Source organism: Denticeps clupeoides, chromosome 16, assembly GCF_900700375.1.
Source record: "Denticeps clupeoides chromosome 16, fDenClu1.1, whole genome shotgun sequence".
NCBI classification, from domain to species: Eukaryota; Metazoa; Chordata; class Actinopteri; order Clupeiformes; family Denticipitidae; genus Denticeps; species Denticeps clupeoides.
Window position 1 is genome coordinate 11,704,781 of NC_041722.1, and position 19,680 is coordinate 11,724,460.

Consider the following 19,680-nt stretch of genomic DNA (forward strand, 5'->3'; position numbering starts at 1 on the left):
GTGGGGGGCCCTGAGGGGTCATTTAGCTGATCATGAAATTGCTGCTGTCATATTTTAATAAGTGTTATCAGCATTTGAATAGAATGGACTAGCGCTTTCTGTTGTCACAAACACCACAGTGTGACAGTGACCCCACATGACCATGGCACTTATCAGATCAGTACTTTTGCTGATGCAAGATTGGTGAATCCACCCAGAGTATTTACTGCCTTTTTTCAGTTTCTGTAAACAGATGAATGTTTTTTTATGATACCCCTAAAGCATCAAGCAGCTGCTTAACTGTTCACTGGACCATGGGTCCTGAGTGTTAACCTGATAATGTTATGGAGATGCTTTAGTAGGCCCAAAATGTGCAAAATTATATTTACATATTTGTAAATGTGAGCTGCAGAAGCCACTATATTACAGTAATGTGCATTGATTATATAAACACCACTTTTGTGCTTTATCTCTATACATTTTCCAGCGTCTGTTGTTTTTTTAAGCCTACATGTTATGATATTAAAACACCCAGTTCAACCACTTTCATATCTGTTCAGCAGGAAAAACAACAGGAGCCATTATGGAATTTTTTTAGTGGTGGGTCATGGGTCATGAACCATTCAAACCTGTTGCTGGCTCTGTGTTATAGATGGTCTTCTGGCTGTTTATGGGCCTAAAGCTGGCCTTTTGGCTTTCCCTGTGTCCACTCACAATAAGCTCAATGACCCCATACCACCTCAAGGGTCATTGACCCTAAGGCTCAGGCAGCTAAGAGGCAGGGGATATTGATAAAATGTGTCATATTGATTGTTTAGGATTATGCTTAAAGAGGCTTGCATGTAGAAGCAGATAAATCTATTAAAAACAGCATCACAAATTGGAAACATTCGAAAAACTCATTCCAACAGATTTCATACTATGAACATGCAATTTCTACCTTCTGGTTTTACTATTTCTGTGTGGCCCTGATGAAATTTAGATTCATTCTGTTGCTATTTGAGGACAATGTGCTTTGTTGAGTCTTCTTCTTGGCCAGAAACAGAAAGGAAAGTGGTTGATCAGTGTGTAAGCTGATCAGACCCGGTTGGCTGGAGCGCTGATCTGGGTCAGTGCTGAATGCAGATAAGGAGGCTCTGGACTCAACTCTGTGCACTGTGAGGCACTGATGAATCTTTCCCTCGCTCTCTTTCTTTCTGTCTCAGATTATTTGCTTTATTGGATTTCCATTTCCTGCCTGTAATCTCCTCCCTGCACACACGTCCTCCTCCATATCTCTCCTTTCACCTCTCCGCCCCTTTCTGCTTTCCCAGTGTGATACCCTCCAGGAGAGAAGGAAAGGAGGATGGCGGGAGAAGAGAAAGGAGGGATAGATGGATGAGTCAGAACACTCATCTCTTAATTCAGCCCATCCTTCATTCCTTATCTCCAGGCCTAATTTATGGGGGTGTTGTGGGTTGGTGCTGGCGGATTTGTGCCCTAGACCTTGGCTTTCTGAGGGCCAGGCTCAGTTATGTCTTCCTGTCTTCCGGTGCCTTGGTCCCATATGGACCCTATTTATCTTCATGTTGTGTGGATCTGTGACCTGCCCCCTGTCGCTCAGGCGTAGCACTAATGTAGTCAAGGGTGCGATAAATCCTGACTGTGAACAACAGGCATCTCAGAATAAATCAACCCCTCTGACGACCTCTGACCCTGACCCCTCTGACCTTTTACCCCCCTGCAACAAAAACCTTAATAAACAGAGCCAGGGCTCTCCTTTTGTACCAGACATGCCCGCCTCTTATTGCATTGTTTTTCAATCACTCACTCAACAGCCACTTTATTAGAAACACCCACCCTATAGGTCCACCTTGTTGGTGTGAAGATAGAGTCTGTGGTCCAGCATGTACAGTTTGAAAAAAAAAACCTTAATGTAGTAAGTTTGTAAGGATAGCAAGGTGGCTGACTGGATATTTTAAGGTACTGAATAATATCACATTCCAATTGTCCAACAACTATATCATATCTGGTCAGCAGGTGGAAACTGATTATTAATGCATGGGATACTGAGTTTGCCCAGCATTAGAATAGCTACACCTTTAACTGTACACCATTAAAGTGTGGTTATGAAGTGTCACAGATAAACCTAAGAGATTTATAATACTGTATAATACTAAGAAATATACTGTATGTACTCACAGTTGGTGGTTAAGAAGCACATTGCTAGCTGTTGAAAACATACTCCACTCATACATATAACTTTTTCATTTCATCCCACTTTTTTTTCATCCCATGTTTTTCCATTCATCCCACTCACAGAAAAAATAATCAAAAGTGGCAAATCAAAATCGGTTCATCATGGGTTCTACTGCATGACACTCACTTCCTCTGAATGTTTTGGAACCTCTCTCTCCGAGAGTGTTAGAAGAAGAGAAAGAAAACCATGTTAAAGTCTCTCTCATATTTCAGAGATTCGGTTGTGTTGCGAAGGAATTTTTTTTATTTTACTCTCTGCACCGTGACATCCTAGAGCTACAGAGAGATGTCTTGAATGTGTAGATCACACTGCTAGTATGTATGTGGCTTTCTTTTCTGTGTGACAGTGACAGGACTGGCTCTGGGCTTTGAGCTTTGTGAGGTCTGAGGTTGAGGAAGACATGACTGGGACAAAAGAGCGGAAAAAAAAGGTTGGGTGAACTATCAGCCACACATCAGATCCGAAGTCGGCGATCAACTGTGTCACTGCCGCTGCTGTAAACAAACAGTGGTTTTTGAGGGAGAGAATAATGAAAAGCTCACACAGTCACAGATTGTCTCTTTCTAGGTCTGCTGAAATGATTTATTAATTTCCTATATAGTAAACGAGGCATCAAACTTCCAAAGAAGGCATAAAATCAGAGGTTAAAATTTGCTCATATTTAAATGTTTGTCATTGCTTTGTTGTAATGAGATATTCTTTTTGGTTGTGTCGTGCTGCAAAAAAGTGTGTGAGTTCAGCTGTGTGTTCCCTTTTGCTTCTTGTATTCACCTATTTATTGATTTTGTCAACGCGCCCCTGGATTTCAGGCCATTGCGTCTGTCCACCGTCTGTGCTGGCAGATGGACTCTCTGACCAGACAAGGAGAGATGAGGGGGTGAGAAACGCTCTGTTTGAACAAGATGTGCCACTCAGTGTAATATTCATCATGTGACCTTCTGCTCATATGGTGCAGTGTTTCTTTCTTTCTTTATAGATTTATTCAAACAAGATGCTGAGGAATTAATGATAAGCTTATGAAATCTCTATTTATTGCCGCCTTTTTATAATTTAAATCTCAGGAGGGCTGCAATGGCCTCATGCCTCAGGGGCTTGAATCCGTTAGACGAGCGAGCCATGAGATCCAGCGCCTGAGTGGATGTGGCAGTGGGCTATGCCATTAGCAGGACTTGAACTGGAGGCCTAGCTGCATGTCTGCTGCCTGTGACATTCAAGTGGCATTTTCACTCCCAACTACCCCGGCTGGGGCTGTCTATTCACTCTCCAAAATCATTCCCTGTTTCTTTTGGCCTCATTTTCTTATTGAATGTGTAGTTGGGCAGAAATTGTGCAGCAGCTTGTTTTTGTGTGTGTGTGTGTGTGTGTGTGTGTGTGTGTGTGTGTGTGTGTGTGTGTGTGTGTGTGACTGAAGGAAATGTGTGTGCATAAGGCATGTTTTTTTTTGTTTTTGTATTAGCGATCTGAATCGCAGAACTAGTAATGATATATCAATACTACCTATTCAGCAATAATCAATATGCTGTAGGACAGCAGTCGATGTAATGATTATAACTGAATAAGCCAAACTCAACAAAAAGCAACATAGAGTTAATCAATGTATTTTGAAACAACGCACAAATCTAACGCATAAAAGTCATTTGTTTTTTCTGTATGCTATGCTATATAGCAAGAGTTCACCATTCAGTCAATCTTTCAATCCGTACAGACATATCAATAATGCATCACTGCCTCTATCTGCACTTTTTTTTTGGCTGTAACGATTTGGCCGATGTTCTGTGTTTGTAAATCACCAGGGGGACACTGGCTGGTTCGGCTCTGCTGAGATTCTGTCTGGGCTGAGTGGGGTTCCCTTGGTCCACTCAGCAGGAAACAGGCCCGGCTGTATCCCAGCAGACTCTTCTGGGCCGACTGACTGTGTACATTCCCATGCTGCTTCTGTCCCCTTGACCTCTCTGTACTCCTTTCTCACCTCGCACATTTAACTCGGTGTGTGTATCAACAGCGCGTTCCCTAGAGATCTCCGTGGCAACCCCGCAGGGCAAGGGCATGGTGTTCTCTGACTCCATGACAACAAGGAGCTCTTGTAGGGCAGCCAAGTTCTTCCCAAACACTAGAGGCTAGGTAAATGTGCTGTAATAAGTGTGTGTGGTTCTTTCTTTACTGCAAAAATCATTGCATAAAGAAAAAGACTTAACAGAATTTTTTGCACTTTTAATTCAATGCGCAAATACTAACTACAGACAGTAGGGTTAGAAAACATGTGCATTGAGAGCATTATGAGAATATTATACCCAGGCACTTTATTGTCTTAAAAAATCTCACAAGTTTAGTTAATTCCATGAGGATTGTATTTTTTACCAATTGAGCTCTACATGTGCTCCTCTGAACAAATGCGCAATGATCTGTAATATCTGACTTGTGGACCTGTTGTCACTATAATGGAAATGAGTGAGGAAGAAGATACAGCAACATAAACTTAATTGATAATTATGTCTTAAAATGTATAAAATGTTGTTCCTAGACCTCAGACTCAAATGCTGATCAACTAGTGTCCATACACATTTTCATGATGAAGCCTCCCAGAGGTGTTGTGAATGACGACCAGGCCGGGGGTTAATAACACAGACAGTCTGCTGACCTGTAATTAAACCCATCGCTCTGGAGAGCAACACCCTTGATGCTGTGCAGCCTTTGCTCCCCATAACAGAAAAACCCTCAAACCACCCCTGAGAGCTCGGCAGTAATTAGCCGCCAGTGTTTAGTCGAAGTCTGCACTGTCCCCCATGGTGCAACTCCTTATTGGCTCGGCCCTACCGCTAACATGTGCAATTAGCCAATAAACACATAGAACTCAATTGTACTGGCCGCCATGCCGCCCCTGTTTGGCAGTAAACAATTCTCAACAGCCAATGGCTCTAAAGAGGCCTTCTATAGCTTTCATTATGTTCTGAACAACATCCCCCTCATACTCCTCAAGTACCCAGTTAACAAGGTCAGAGAGAGACCTCCTGCAAAGAGCTCAAATTAGCAAACCTGGCAACCTTCACTTCCCATAGCAGCAGGTAGGAAAGCGCTGTAGTATCCTTGGTGACTGTGCACTGTGGGATGCTGGTGGTCTTCCTCATCAGGAGGATCGCCTAGATCACTGCATCTCCTGGTGATCTCCGTTCCCTCTCCAATGTGTTAGTGTGGAAAGGAATACCTCATGGATTAAAATTATGTTTTTCATCATTTGAAGTTAATTAATTTGTAGTGCATAGATATTCCTGACAGTCAAAATATACTGAAAAAGTCACTGTAATTTGCACTCTGTACACAAAATGTCTCCATACAAGTTTCAGGGTGTAACGCCATTGTTTGAAAATACAAATGCCCTGATGAAGTATATATATTTTATATTAATAGGGTCACAGCAGATGCATGGTGACCCTGTGAATTAGGTTTAATGCTTCATCTTACCAAAACAACACTTTGAATTGTGAAGATGTGTGTCTGTGGAGACGGATCAACACCATTTCCACAATGCCAGCTCTGATGTGCTGTAGGGTGTGCGCTACAGTATTGCCGAAGCAGGAGAATTTGCCGTCTCATGTGAATGCAATAGTGTGGATTTACTGTCCTCCACAGGACAGCACACTATGTTTTGCTGTGTAAACATAATATCTTTTTTCATCTGTGCTCCTCTATGGAGGACCCGTTAAATTGGGATGTTTGTTGTGAGGTCAGTGCAGAAGGCGTGATTTGATACGAATTATGTTTCTTTTAGTTTATTGTCTTTGGTACTGGTGGTAGGGCTTTCTCTCGCATTCTTTTTGCACTCCTCTCTTTCAATCTCTGTCTCTTTTGTGGCGTGATAACTGTCATGAAAGGCATTCACCCCTTTGCCCCGTTAATTAGCCCCGCAAATTACGGTCTGGTCAGGGCAGGGGAAGTGGAGCGTGTAATTTATCTGCACTGTCTGAGATGAACTGAGGAGAGAATGGGGCGTGAGGGGACTCCAAACAACACATATGATCTCTCCCTATTCTCATTTTTTCTTCTCTCTTGCTCTCTCGCTCTCTCACACATCAGAAGAATCCAATTTCCTTCCAAAAAGGCTCATTATTGGTGGACTGTTTTAATTTTTTGAGGGAGCTTTTTAGGGGAGAATGGATGATTAGAGGGGGCAGGTAATGACATATTCTGATGTATTGGTTTGCACGCAGCTCTGTTGAAACTCACATGCAAGGGCTGAATAACATCAAAAGAATAGCAATATTAGTTTTCATAATTTAAATAGAATTTTTGTTTTTCTTGTTGCTTAAGCTGCATCAGCTGAGCGGCAGCCATGCAAACACACACAGAGTCCTTATCACATGGCATCAGGCGCTCTGCTGCATCGCAGAGTGACACTCGTCTCCTCAGTGTCTCTATGGTGATACATCAGTGCCTTCTCATGTTTGCCTCCTGCCTCCTTCGTGTGACTGCAGCCCGCTCTACCTGGCAGTGAGGTAGTGACGCCCCATCACTACCTGAACCCTTCGCTCCAGTTTACAGTGATGGGACATCCGTCTGCAGGCACTTGGTGACCTCTGTTCTTTTGTGAGCATCTTTATTATACTGACCAAGACTACCATGTCAGTGTCGCTGCCGTATTCACAATGGTCCCACATCCAAAACAATATGTGGTCAACTGTAGTCATTTTGAGTGAAGACTTAACAATGATTGTTTGCTGGCTTTCTAATAGTGCATGTTTAAAATCCTACCTATACAGGAGCTGTATCTAATAATGTGGCCAAAGTGTGTGGATACAAGGTCCTTGAGTATAATAATGGCTGGTGAGGGTACGCTGAAGGATTGTAGAGAAAACCAAGGTCTCGGTTCAGTCTGAGAGGTGAGATTAGTCAGGGACCCGCAGCCTCTGTGTTTTGCAGCCAATTAAAGCCTTCACAAACGAGCATTAATCTTCAGCACCAAGGCCAATCAAAGCCTGTAGCCTCCTACATCCGGAGGTATGGATTACCACACTTCCTCTGAGAGAGCATCTGAGAGAGTGTGTGTGTGTCTGTGTGTGTGTGTGTGTGCTTCTGTGTGTGTGTGTGCTTCTGTGTGAGCTTGACTGGGCTCAGAGGAGAAAGCCTGACCTGTGCCGGCTAATTTGTTTTCAATGGGCTCAGATCAATGGTCCCAGCTCTCTCCAGTGAGGGAGAGGGCACAGGCAGTGCTAATTGGCCAGTATAAATGGCTTGTGAGGACAGCTAAATGGATGACGTCAGGGTCCCTCTCCACCCTTTTGGTTTTAGGAAAAACAAGCAAATTGGCAGCACACTACTCAGTCTACGTCTCTCGTGTGTATGTGTGGGTGCGTGTAAGAGATAAACACAAAATAGGAGAAAATGAAAGCGGGAGCAGGGCCGCATTAACCTTGGGGCGTAATGTGCTGTAAGCAGGTGAACCTAGTGCTCTTCCTTCATGCTGTAAATTTGATCTTAGCAGCAGGTCCTCACAGTTTACATTCAGTAAGTGCATGTGGCAGTGTGTGTGTGTGTGTGTGTGTGTGTGTGTTTTTGTGTCTATTTTATACAATGGTTTTGTATTGACATCCATCCTGGACCCAGAGACTTTCTTTTTAAAAATCCACTGCTGCTCATTATCCCTGGATGAGAGTCTGTTAATGATGGCTGGTGGCAATGTGACACCTTTCTTTCATTATTACCTTATATGGAGCAAAATCTGTATTTGTATATTATGAATATTGTTATATATCATCAATTATATACCATCAAATGCCAGGACTAAACAAAGAATGGTGTTTCTGTATGAATTTTACAGTAATAATATTTGTCATAAGGAGGCAAGAGGGACATTCCCTCAATCAATGTCATTACTATGCTTACTGTATTCAAATGTATATTGTCACTTCTCCGTGTCTTAGGAGCATTTAGGACCACAGTAGGCCCTGCTGTGTGTGTCCAGATCCTGGGCGTCACATATACAGATAATTTGTATACGATATACATAAAACCTGATGTTTAACAGGTATGTTATGCAGCAAATTTGAATATTCAAATTGATGTTAGTGTTTGTTTTTATATTCAAAAGAGAGAGTAAAAGAGTACTTTCTGTTAAAATGGTTATGTGTTGGAGGGGCTGGAGGGTAAGTGTCTATTTTGTCCAGTCTAGTGATAAAGCTATTTAATTTTAATTCAATATTTAAAACAGCAAAGACTTTCTACAAGACTTTGCGATATCCATATTCTATCCAAAAAGAAAATGATTATAGTAAAACTTAAATGAATGAGAGGCCACATCATTCCCATCAGTTGCTGGTAGCTTCATTCTTTCATTGGACCTGTGGTTTACTGTCACCTCAACAAGTTTGCAACAAGTTCCAGCCAATCACATTTAAACATGTGGACTACTACAATCTACTACATCTCTGTAGTAATTACCCAGGAGTATTATGAGACTCACTATGAGATCGTACCACAGTCCTCCATAATTATTGTCACCCCTGGCTGTGTTAAAAGCATTAAAATTAATTCCATTTTAATTGTAGAAGCCACTCTCACACTGAAAACTGTAGAAAAACTTAACCTTCAACAAAATGTAACCTTTTGGTGCCAAAAAAAAATTATATTTACTTTCCATACAATCTTTTCATACAATCACCTGTTTCACAATTATTGGCACCCCTTCAAATTCTAAGGAAATAAATGTAATTGAAGTATTTTGTTGTTTGTACAGTAGTTTTTACAGTAGTTCATCAGATTATCTAGGAAGTAATTCTAGAAGAGTTCTAGTGAACCATTTCTATTAGAAATGGTTCACCAGACACAGAATCAAGCTTCCATGGCCATCTCCAGTCCCCAGACCTCAACCCCATTGAAAACCTGTGGAGTGAAGAGGAGAGTGCAGAGGAGAGGAACCAGGTTGCTGGATGATTTAGAGGGATTTTGCAAAGAGGAATTTCCCCCAATCTGTATTCCCCCATCTTCTGAAACATTATAGGAGAAGATTATGTGCTCTCTTGATGGGAAAAGGGGGTGCTAATAATTGTGGCACAGATGATTTGAAGTAAAATAATTGTTTCTTTAAGTGGGATTTTTTCCCCCACTAAATAAATGCACTTGAATTAAAGTTTTTTCATTGTAGTGCTATATTGTATAGAACAAAACTGAATTTATTCGAAGCTAAAGAACAAACCTTAACCAGGGGTGGCAATAATTATGGAGGGCAGTGTATGTATAGCAGGGGCACTATTACTGCCTTTACAAAAAACACTAAAAGATGCTAACAATTAGCATGCCAACTCTGTGAAACAAGAGGCGATAATTAGAATAAATCTTCCTGGAAAGGTATTACAATAACAGGGTTTGAATGGCATAAGGCGTTAACAGTAGCAGTTGCTGCTTTGAAGGGTTTAACCCATATAAGCAGGATTAGCACACTAGGGGTGTGAGTGTGTGTGTGTATGTGTGTATTTGTGTGTGATTGCCTCTCTGCGTGCAAGGTACGCTGCCCTCTGCCAGCCCGCTCTCCATGTGCCTGAGGAGAGGTGGCGGCACTGGACCGATGGATTTGCATAGAAACCGAAGACCCTGTCACCCTTGTTTGTCAGGCACCGATTGTCACCACATTTTTCCTTTTTTTTTCTACTGTTCTCTTCTCGGAGGTGTGGTGTCGTCTTTGTCTCCACCAAGTTTGGATGAATAGAGCCTCTTCTCCCAGTGCGCGTATACCGATGTATGTATTGTGGTTGCTCCTCTGTGCACAAACTTCCGCAGCATGAGTCACATTGTGAATTGCATTATTATCTTTTGTATCATGTGCATTTGTTTATGTGTGTGCATTTATGTGCTGTGCAAGTGTGTGTGTTTGTGTCTTTACTGAAAGGACGGGCATCATCAGGTTTGAGCTGCAGGGGAAACCAGACAGGAGAGGCCTGTTGTGCTGTCCTTGTCGATATATTGATCTACACGGGGTGCTTTTATTTTGTCTGCTTTGCAAAGGCTGTGCTGTTCTATTTTGTCTACTCGGCAAGTGCTGCCTTTCCTCCCTCTTGTGCCCCCCCCCCCCCTTCTTTTTTTTTATCTTGTTCGGTGAAAAACATCTTCACAAAGCCTTTGTTTGTCGAAACCCCCCCCCCATTTTCTGTTTGGCCCTTGTTTCAAAGCCTGCGTACGTCCTGCTTCCACACACACGTCCCTCACAAATGCCCTTTAACGGCCGACTGCTGTGTTTATGCAAAGATGTGTCAACATGAAAAGCAATTCATAGCGTGGGATCCTTTCGCCAGCCTGTTGCAGGCAGAGCGTCATCCGTCATGTGTCGAGCAACTGGCTGGGGACGTTTATTTGAGTCTCTTCTGCGCAGCTTATCTAAAGGAGATGGAACTCCTCCATCATGGTGCTGTCACTCCGGATTGGCTAAATTTATGGAGTGCTGAGCGTTAAGTAGCCGACAGACGTAAATTCAGTGACATCATCGCCACAGAGGGGACAATCGATGTAGCATACAGTCCCTTACTTCTGTATGGAGATCTCTGTCTCAGAGTGAAGGCGCAAGAGGTGTGGGCCCTCATAAATTCAAGGTGCCAGGGGCCATTTTAATCGCCTTGTTGACATGTACACGTCACGCTTCCCTCATCAATCCAGAGCACTGTAGGAGGCACACACAAATCATACACATATATAGTATGGTGACAGGAACAATGTAAAGTGATTCATTAAGATGTTGGTGTGAGGCATAGGTGCCCATGTCACCAACACACAGGTTGGTGCAAGGGTTCCAATCACCTTCTAATCAGATGCCACTCACTCGGTGTGGGTCATTAGAACCCTTCATACGACATAGGGTGTCGTGCATTATTGGTGGTTAATGTTTTCATGTTACTGCCCGTATTCACCGTGTGTTCTTTTCTGTTTTGGCCACTGCGCCATTTTCTTTTCTTTTATTAAAGTCACACATTATTGTTTGCATTTCTCCCTCACCCGTGGTGTTCAGCCCTCCTCTCCCCTATATTGATACAAATGTACACACATTGACACCCACCGAAAACAATGCCACCTTGTGAATCATATATGAATGTTTGTGTGTATGATGAACTTGTTCTGTACCATGTGCTTTATTGTTCTGATAGACGAGTAATGTGATTCCAATGGTGTCTCTGGTGAGTTCTGCGTTTGAATTAACTCACCAAAATGGTGTTTTTCCACTTCTGAGGCCGGAATGACAAACACTAAAGAGCTCTTTAAATAGCTGTGGCACGGAAATTGATTTGCGGGTTGAAGAAACACGTATCAGGCCATTTGAGCTCGTCTGTGGTGCTGTCTGAGTGTGTGTTCATCTCCGGATCTGGGCGTCTGTGGCTTTATGTATTCCTTCAGAACAGAGTAGAGTCACGTAGGCACAGCCAGGACACTGTGGTATAAAAACGTGTGGAGAATCGCATTGAAAAGAAAAGAGGAGAAGAGACGATGGAAACAAAAGACATGAAAAGAGCCTTTCCAGGTCCTAAGAATAAATTCCAAATATTATACATAAATAAAATCTGTCTTGGGGAGCTAGCACTGCCACCTCACACCGAGGGGACTAGGGTCCCTATTCCTGATCTCACACAGTTTGCATTTCTTCCAGTGTTCCAGGTTCCTCATTAAGTCCAAAGACATGAAGGCCAGGTATACCAAACCTATCCTTCATTATGTGTGCAACAACATCCTGCAATCAACTGGTTCCGTTTGCTGAGATTGGACCAGCATGTGAACATGGAAGGATGGACAGGAAAAGTTTTTTTTATACTTCTATGTCATTTTGAACATTGCACAACAACATTCTAACTGAGTATAAGAGTATAATACTTGGTAATCTGGGTGATCCGTATATATTTTTTTGTTTGTTTTGTTTTGTATTATTGTGAAAGTTGAATTTGTACCATCATCCACATGAAAGCTCATTAACACAGCTCATGAGCTCACAAGCTCTTCAGATGAAGGCCAATAGCTTCAAATGGTGAGCAGAGGCACTAAGTGCTTCTGTTGTCTTTTCGTTTCTGCAACACAAATGTTTTGATGCGTTGGCAGTGACTTCTGTAGTCATTATTATTTTAAACGCCTGTTTTGATGAAGGTGTGCATATTCAGGCGAACGCTGCGTGGTGTGTCTTTCATCTGGCCAGTGGAGAGGCTATAAGAGCCTCCAATCCGAGTCCATCCGTTTCCGTGGTGCAATAAATAGGCACTCAGCCCACCAAAGCCTAAACAGCTACCATGCCCCTCCCCACGGTTCATATCAAAGCCACTGCCCTGCGCTGACTGGCCCGATCAGAGTGTGTGTGTGTGTGTGTGAAACCAAGAAAGAAAAAGAGATTGAGAGGTTTGAGCATGCATGGCAGTGTGTGCATTTGTGTGTGTTTGTGTGGTGTGTGAGTGAGTGAGTGGCTTTGTGTGCTTTTGCTGGCAGAAGATCAGAGAGCGGTTAATTTGGTTGTTGTCGGTGACTGAAAGTGGAGCTGGCTGCAGTGTGTGTGTGTGTGTGTGTGTGTGTGAAGTAAGATACAGAGAGAATGAGTGGGAGGGGGTGTTGGCACCGGAACACAAAGCCAGTCACAGGCCTCCCAGCACAGCTCTGAACTCAACCGTGATTGGCTGGCACTTCAGGCCAGAGGCCGTCCTTCCGCCCCGCCGAAAACGACCCTGACTGGACCCTGCCTGGCAAGGGCCACTTCACAGCTCTCCTTTCCCCTCCTTCTCCCTCTATTTCTATACCTCTAACCCTTTCCACCCTCTCTCTCCCTCTATCCTCCTCACCTTTCTCACCCTCTCTTTCTCTTGCTCTCGTTTTCTCCCACAAAGGCAGCATTTAAGTTTTTTTTTTTTTTTTTTTTTTACCATCAGCTGACAAGCATGTGAAGAAGCTCTCTGATTGGAAAGGTCACATTTTTTGGACATGTCTGCACATACGCCGGCACCAAGAAAAATGCTTCCACTTGTATACCCCTTTCCACGTACACACACAGGCGGGGTGGGGATGAGGCTCCATCACAACAACTGCCTGCAGTGTGCTTCCTCGGTGCGCGCCGATTGGCTGGCCGCGTCGGTGCTCGCCGTGCCGGGGCCGTCCGCAGTCATCAGCTCCCTGGGAGAGAGGTGGATAATTGGTGCTGTGTGGCGAAAATCTGCGCTAATCAGTCACCACTCAGCTCCATGCTGATTAGTGAGTGCCACGGGAGCCGGGGGCGCGGGGCGTTCCGCTGATGCTCGCGTGTGTTTATTGTTTTCCTCGGTGCGGATCATGAAGTCGCGCACGCGTGTGCGTTAGTGCCGCTGTGCTGTTTTTGTGTTCCTCCTCCTCGTGTGATTGTGATTTGTTTTAATGCGCCGGCTTCTCCCCACTGGCTTGGTGCTCTTATGCAGAACTACAAGTGCTGTATTGATCATCAGTGGCAGCTCCTGCTGGGTAATGAGGAGATGAGGGAGCCTTAGGGCTCTGCCTTTGTCCTCCCTCTCTCTCTCTCTCTCTCTCTCTCTCTCGCGCTCAAACACACACACCTTTTTTCTCTCTCTCTTAATCCCCCTTTTTACCTCTTTCTGTCACTCACCTACACCCCCACCTTTTCTCCCATCACAATAACACACACACATTGCAAGCACACACTCGCGCTGTCTTTGTGAGTATGTGCTGTACATGCTGGGGTGTGTTGGCACCCATAGATGCGTGTTTAAGTACAGAAAAAAAGGCGTCGCTATGCACTTTCATAGGTCCTGAGCCTGTAATCAGACAGCTCTCTGATTGGTGGAAAGTCATCTGTTTGTTTATAATTTAAGTCTTTCCTCTCGTGGCTTTGAAATGCAAGGTTGCGCTCTGTGTGTGTGTGTGTGTGTGTGTGTGTGTGTGTGTGTGTGTGTGTGTGTGTGTTGGGTAACTCACCCATATAATTCAGTGAAGCCCAGTGCCGTCTGACAGCAGGAGCAGCAGCTGTCACTGCTGGGAGCCTGAGGGTTAACCGAAAGTGGTTTAAGCTGAATTCAGCAGGTAACGGAGTTGTACCTACTGTACATATCTAATCTCCACAGACAGAGCTGCCCAATTCTTCCCTTCCTGGCAGCTCCTTACCTCAGCAGAAGTGATCCAGCTCCACTCTTTTACCTTTCAGCTGTCAGAAACCAATGAACACTGTCCCAGACGGCAGCCAATGACAATAGGCCTGTCGGATCAACAGCCAATCAGCAAGTACTTGTTTGTGTGCAGTATTCAGTTGAAGGCAAACCCCGGCTGTTTCCCTGCTTTCCACCTCGGCGCATCCTGTAGCTTCACTGTGCTTCTTAATTAATCCAATTGAGCCGCTTAGTGGCTCATCAATAGGCATTGTTTAAAGATGACTGGGTTAGTAAAGCAAATCCCATCGGCTGCAGCTTGCTTTAAAAGCACTCCATAATCACCAAATAATACATTGTAGAACAGAAAAAAAGCCTAGATACTGAACCACATGCTGTGCCAACATATTACGAATGGCAGAATTTTCCACACAACAACTTCCCAGTTCCCTTTGATGGTGACCAGAATGAGAGCAAAAGGCAAATTTTGGTTGGATTGGACTGGATTGGATTGAACTGAGCTGGATGGGATTGGAGGGTTTATAGTTTTATCATAGAGAGGAAGCTCAGCCTTGCTCATTGATTTTGTTTGCATTGTTACTTTTCTGACAAAAGACTTTCAGGGATGTTGGGTGTACCTATCTCTCAGATCATAGGAAGAAATTCAAAAATAGTTAAAAATGTCATAAGAGATCTACGTTGTGAAGTTAAAGGAATTTGGAGATCTGATGATGGAGTAGATATGGAGAATTCTAGCTTCCTGCTACACTGAAATAAGATGAATAATTTGGTGGTCAAATTAGTCCCACCATCTTTTATGAAGGGTTATTTGCAATGAAGGGATATTTGCAAATGCAATATTCAGTAGTTCGCCAAGTAGAAGTCTTTGAAAGTAGATCTGTTAATCAACGTGCATGTTTTATTTGGTTGTGGAGGTGGTCCCAAGATGACTTTATTTTAATTAGGCTCATAAAGTTAAGGAAGTTTTGTTTGTGCTTTGTTGATTGTCATCCTTAATCATTCAGTGATGCTTAGATCCTGAGGATAGGGTCACCACCATGTTTCATTACAGGATAAGGATGATCACTCTCTAAAAGGTATGAGAGCTTCTTCATTGATTGATTTGAACCCTTCATTTGAGACATTCTATATGTTCGGCATCATGAGTTTTATGTTATTGTAAAGAGATACAATGTCTAGCTGCTGTGTTCTCTAATCCCTATTGTTCTGCTGAGTGGTGCAGTAGCAGATTTTTCAAGTCAGTTTTGCCCTAGGTCCCATCTTTCCTTGCCGATATCAAGTCCAGTCGGTACAAGGGGCCTTGAGTCAAAATGGCCCTTCACTCTCGCATCACTGTCAGCATACTGTACAGCATTCTCCCCAGGGATCTGACCTATCAGACGTGCAGAAGATCAAATAATGCAGGAGACGTCTCATTGGACTGCCTTTGACCCGTATGGTAGTGGCGCTGGTCTTGTGGTTGGCACACGACTGGGTTTATGGGGTGTAGCGAACCCCAAGGCGTTGCCAGGACACAGGCTGTCGTTGTCACAGAGAGAGAGGAGGAGGGTCTGGAGCAGCGGTGTTCCATCTGCTGCAGCACGGGATCGTCGCCCAGAACACACACACATACACACACACAAAAATGCATACACACTTGTTTTGTTTTGCACCAATGTACGATCTATTGTAATAACCATGCAACAAATGTATTACAATTATAAAAGTACATGGTAGAACAACTTTTAATTAAACTGAACATGACTACATTTATTAGATTTTAACAAAAGGTTTGTTCTCTGTGTGTGTGTGTGTGTGTGTGTGTGTGTGTGTGGAATGAGGAAACTGCCATGCCTTGCACTTAGACAGAGACTGCAGTTTTTCGAATAACAGGACAGTACTGTCCTCTGTGTGTATTTTCACTCTTCCCCTATGTAACACACGCATACACAATCTGGGGTAGGTAGGATTATGCGGGCGGGGCAAGTGGGCTGGAGGACAGAAGAAGAGTGTGTTTGACAGTACATTATTCGCCTAAGAGAGAGGAAGCGATTGGAACACCCGTTCCAGCACACTGTCACAACGCAAAGATCAGCTGAGAATGTGCGCACTGCTTATTATAATTTTTTTTTTTCGGAATTTTTTTTACGTGTGTGTGTGTTTGCCCAGAGGCAAATCTGTCAGACAGTGGGTCGTGTGTGTGCACATGTGCGTGTGGGTGGGTGATAGTAATGCTTTGAGCTATGCATGCGATTGTGTGTTATGATTTGTGTTGATGTTAACACATACACACACAGAGGTGTATACTGAATGAATCACTATGCTAAATTAAGCAGTATTGTGTGTGTGTGCACTCATGCATGCATGTTTGTGCATGTGATCATCTCTCTTTGCTAAAGCTCTTTGTCTCATTCATCCCCTCTTATCCTCCAGCTCCTCCCCCACTTTTGAAGCTATTGGCCTTCATCCCTCCTTCCTCAACTACATGCTCTTTTCTTCAGTTACCATGTGTGTTTCGGTATTCTTATCTATATAGTCTAATCTCAGTTGTTCATTGCAGGTGAAAAAAACATATTTGACCTGACTCGATCCAGTCTCTAAAGGTTGTAAAATGTGTGTGTGTGTTGTATGCATGTTTTTCATTAGGTTCATTTTCTCTGTTGAATCAGCAAGTCACCCAATGAGACTTTATCACCTCAGTGCACTGGCGAGACATACTCCCCCGTGTGTTTCAGTGTGTGTGCTGTAGTAGCAGTAAGGCCGGGCTTTTCTCCCGCTCGTGTCGGTTCTGTGAGGCGGTCCTCGCTTTCTTTTGCATACCATGCACCTGCCTGCAGGCAAAAGGGGAGATATTTGTTAATCAAATGAGATAAGCTTTTAAAGAATCTCTGTGTCTCCCCACACCACCTCTGTTATGCTCTCTAACAAAAAAGATAAAAGAAAAGAAAAACAAAGGAATAAAAAAAACAAAAAACAATTGGCACAGAGATGAGAGGAAACATGAGTGGGGGAGGGATGCGTTAACGGCAAGCCGGAAAAAAGCGGCAAAGAAGGCAGAGAAAGTTGAGCAGACAGACAGGTTCTCTGTACCGAGTCCTGCAGGAGACTGCGTCGACACAGGGCTCCCAACTGGAGCTACAGAGTGCCGCAAGGCATTCTGGGAAGATATTTCTTCAGACAGCGTCTGTCCCCCTTTCTGTCTCTTTGTATGCGTACATTCAATGTATTTGTGTGGGCGGTACCTGCACAGGTCACTACACTGCATGCTCAAGTGCTTTTTTACCAAAGGTTAAACTGGGCATTAAACTGTAAAAGTGAAAGTGAAGTGACGGTCATTATGAAACACTGCACAGCGCACACAACAAAATGTGTCCTCTGCTTTTAACCATCACCCTTGGTGAGCAGTGGGCAGCCATGACAGGCGTCCAGGGAGCAGTGTGTGGGGACGGTGCTTTGCTCAGTGGCACCTTGGTGGTCCGGGATTTGAACCGGGGTTTGCTTTCTGACCAGCTAGGCCACTGAACATCATTTTTCTCTGTCACAGCTTCCATACAATCATAAGGTTAATCATAAAATCTAGATAGATAGATAGATAGATAGATAGATAGATAGATAGATAGATAGATAGATAGATAGATAGATAGATAGATAGATAGATAGATAGATAGATAGATAGATAGATAGATAGATAGATAGATAGATAGATAGATAGATAGATAGATAGACAGACAGACAGATAGATAGATAGATAGATTATACATTTTTAAAATTCTATTTAGTCCATAAATGAAGTGCACTCATTTTAAAAATAACTGATGTATGTCGCTCTGGACAGGAGTCTCTGCTAAATGGCAAAAATGGCAAAAAATAACAACAATAAATCACCTACAGAAGCCTCACGAGTGCGTGACTGACAACTCTGACAGCTCTTTGTTCTGCTTCTCTTCCATGTCTTGCTGTTGCCCCTGGGTTTCCTGTCGGCCTGATTATACAGGTAAGTGCCACATTGTGTGTGTATTAGACTGCAGTGTGGGATCCGCATCAGACATGACAGTATTTTTTTGAAGCACTTGCTGTGAAAGGCGTGGATCAGTGCTGTGGAACATTCCTGTGGTGAATACTATGCAGTGTTTGTTTGTGTTTTTATCCCCATTTTTTCCGACACTGCGACACGTTCGTGGTTAATGGTTCAGTGTTCTGGATTGCTGTCTGCTGGTTGTGTAGGAGGGATCCCTGATTTAATTTTCTTGTTTCTCACAGTGTTTGGTTTGTGGCAAACCACCTATTTTACATGTGCATTGTCTTTTGGTGAATAATATCTGACGAGTGAATTAATTAATTTATGCCTTTGATTATAAATTTGCAAGCAATTAGTGATTGTAATTGAACAGTCTGTGTGGAGCCTGCGTGTTGCTTAATGACAGAAATTAATTTGATATAACGCAGCACAAACACTGCAACGGGCCCATGGAAAGAGGCGTCTGTGTAAATGAACTGAATCTCCTCCAGATGTTGAGCTTCCGAAGAATGCATATGTGCACATACGCCATGTCCCTGCACAGAAATTTACCGTGAAGCTAGTTCAATCGCTTCGCCGGCTGCATGCTTCTGGAGGACATTAAAAACGGAAATTGCAGAGGGAACCGCGAATGTGGTTGCCGCCCCTTTTGTCACTGTGAAGGGACAAAATTCTGCATGATGCAATATGTGGTTATATGTTTCTTACAGTTCACAACATCCCTTCTCCGTGCTGTTCTGTGTGCCTTGTGGGGCATTAGGTTTTGATACAATGATTAAGTGAAACTGTAATTAAAAGTCTCTGTGACAAGAAAGGTTGTGTCGGTGTGAAGCTGTGATTTTCTTCCTTTGAAAAGAAATATCCTCACAGCAATGTATAAACACGCGGAGATATCCATATGCACACAGGCACAGTTGCTATTCTGGTGCCAAAACAGCTGTTCACTTTCGGATTGACGTCCTCTCGGGCGAGACAGAGCGGGAGAAACAGAAGACAGACTTCATTTATTTCAGCCGAGCTGCTCATTGTTTAATCTGGGTGTTTAGTGAGGCACATCGTTCATAAAATCTCAATCTCCAGTGTCTGGCACACCGAATCCTGGATCAAACTCTCCTGGACTTTAACAGCTGCCAGTGGTCAGCTGCTGTTGCTAAGAGACCATGTTATGGACAAGGCCACAGGTCTTGTGGATTATAGGTGCTCAGTTGTAAAGAGAGCGTTGATTGAGGGAAAAGCTCAGAATCAATAGGAGACATCTGTATCAGTGAGAGAAGGGGAGATGGAAGGAGGAGTCTCTGGAAAAGATAAAGCAGAGAGGTGAAGTGAAGAGCACTTACTGACTTGAGACTGCGCTGACTGACAGAGGTTGA

The 19,680-nt window shown here is 43.4% G+C and overlaps 1 protein-coding gene across 4 annotated transcripts in view; it reads left to right on the forward strand.

The window, feature by feature from the left end:
- Positions 1 to 19,680, forward strand: part of gse1b (Gse1 coiled-coil protein b) — a 116,020-nt gene that overhangs the window by 36,454 nt on the left and 59,886 nt on the right. The window contains exon 1 of one of the 4 annotated variants that reach the window (XM_028956075.1): positions 9,731 to 9,944. The exons of 2 other annotated variants lie outside the window; for them this stretch is intronic. Coding sequence is in view for 1 of the 2 variants with exons in the window: in XM_028956071.1 (XP_028811904.1) it covers positions 18,241 to 18,286 (46 nt within the window). In the remaining variant the exon portion in view is untranslated. Of the gene's footprint in view, positions 1 to 9,730; positions 9,945 to 18,190; positions 18,287 to 19,680 lie in introns of those variants that run through there. One more of the 4 variants, XM_028956071.1, reaches the window with a different exon arrangement.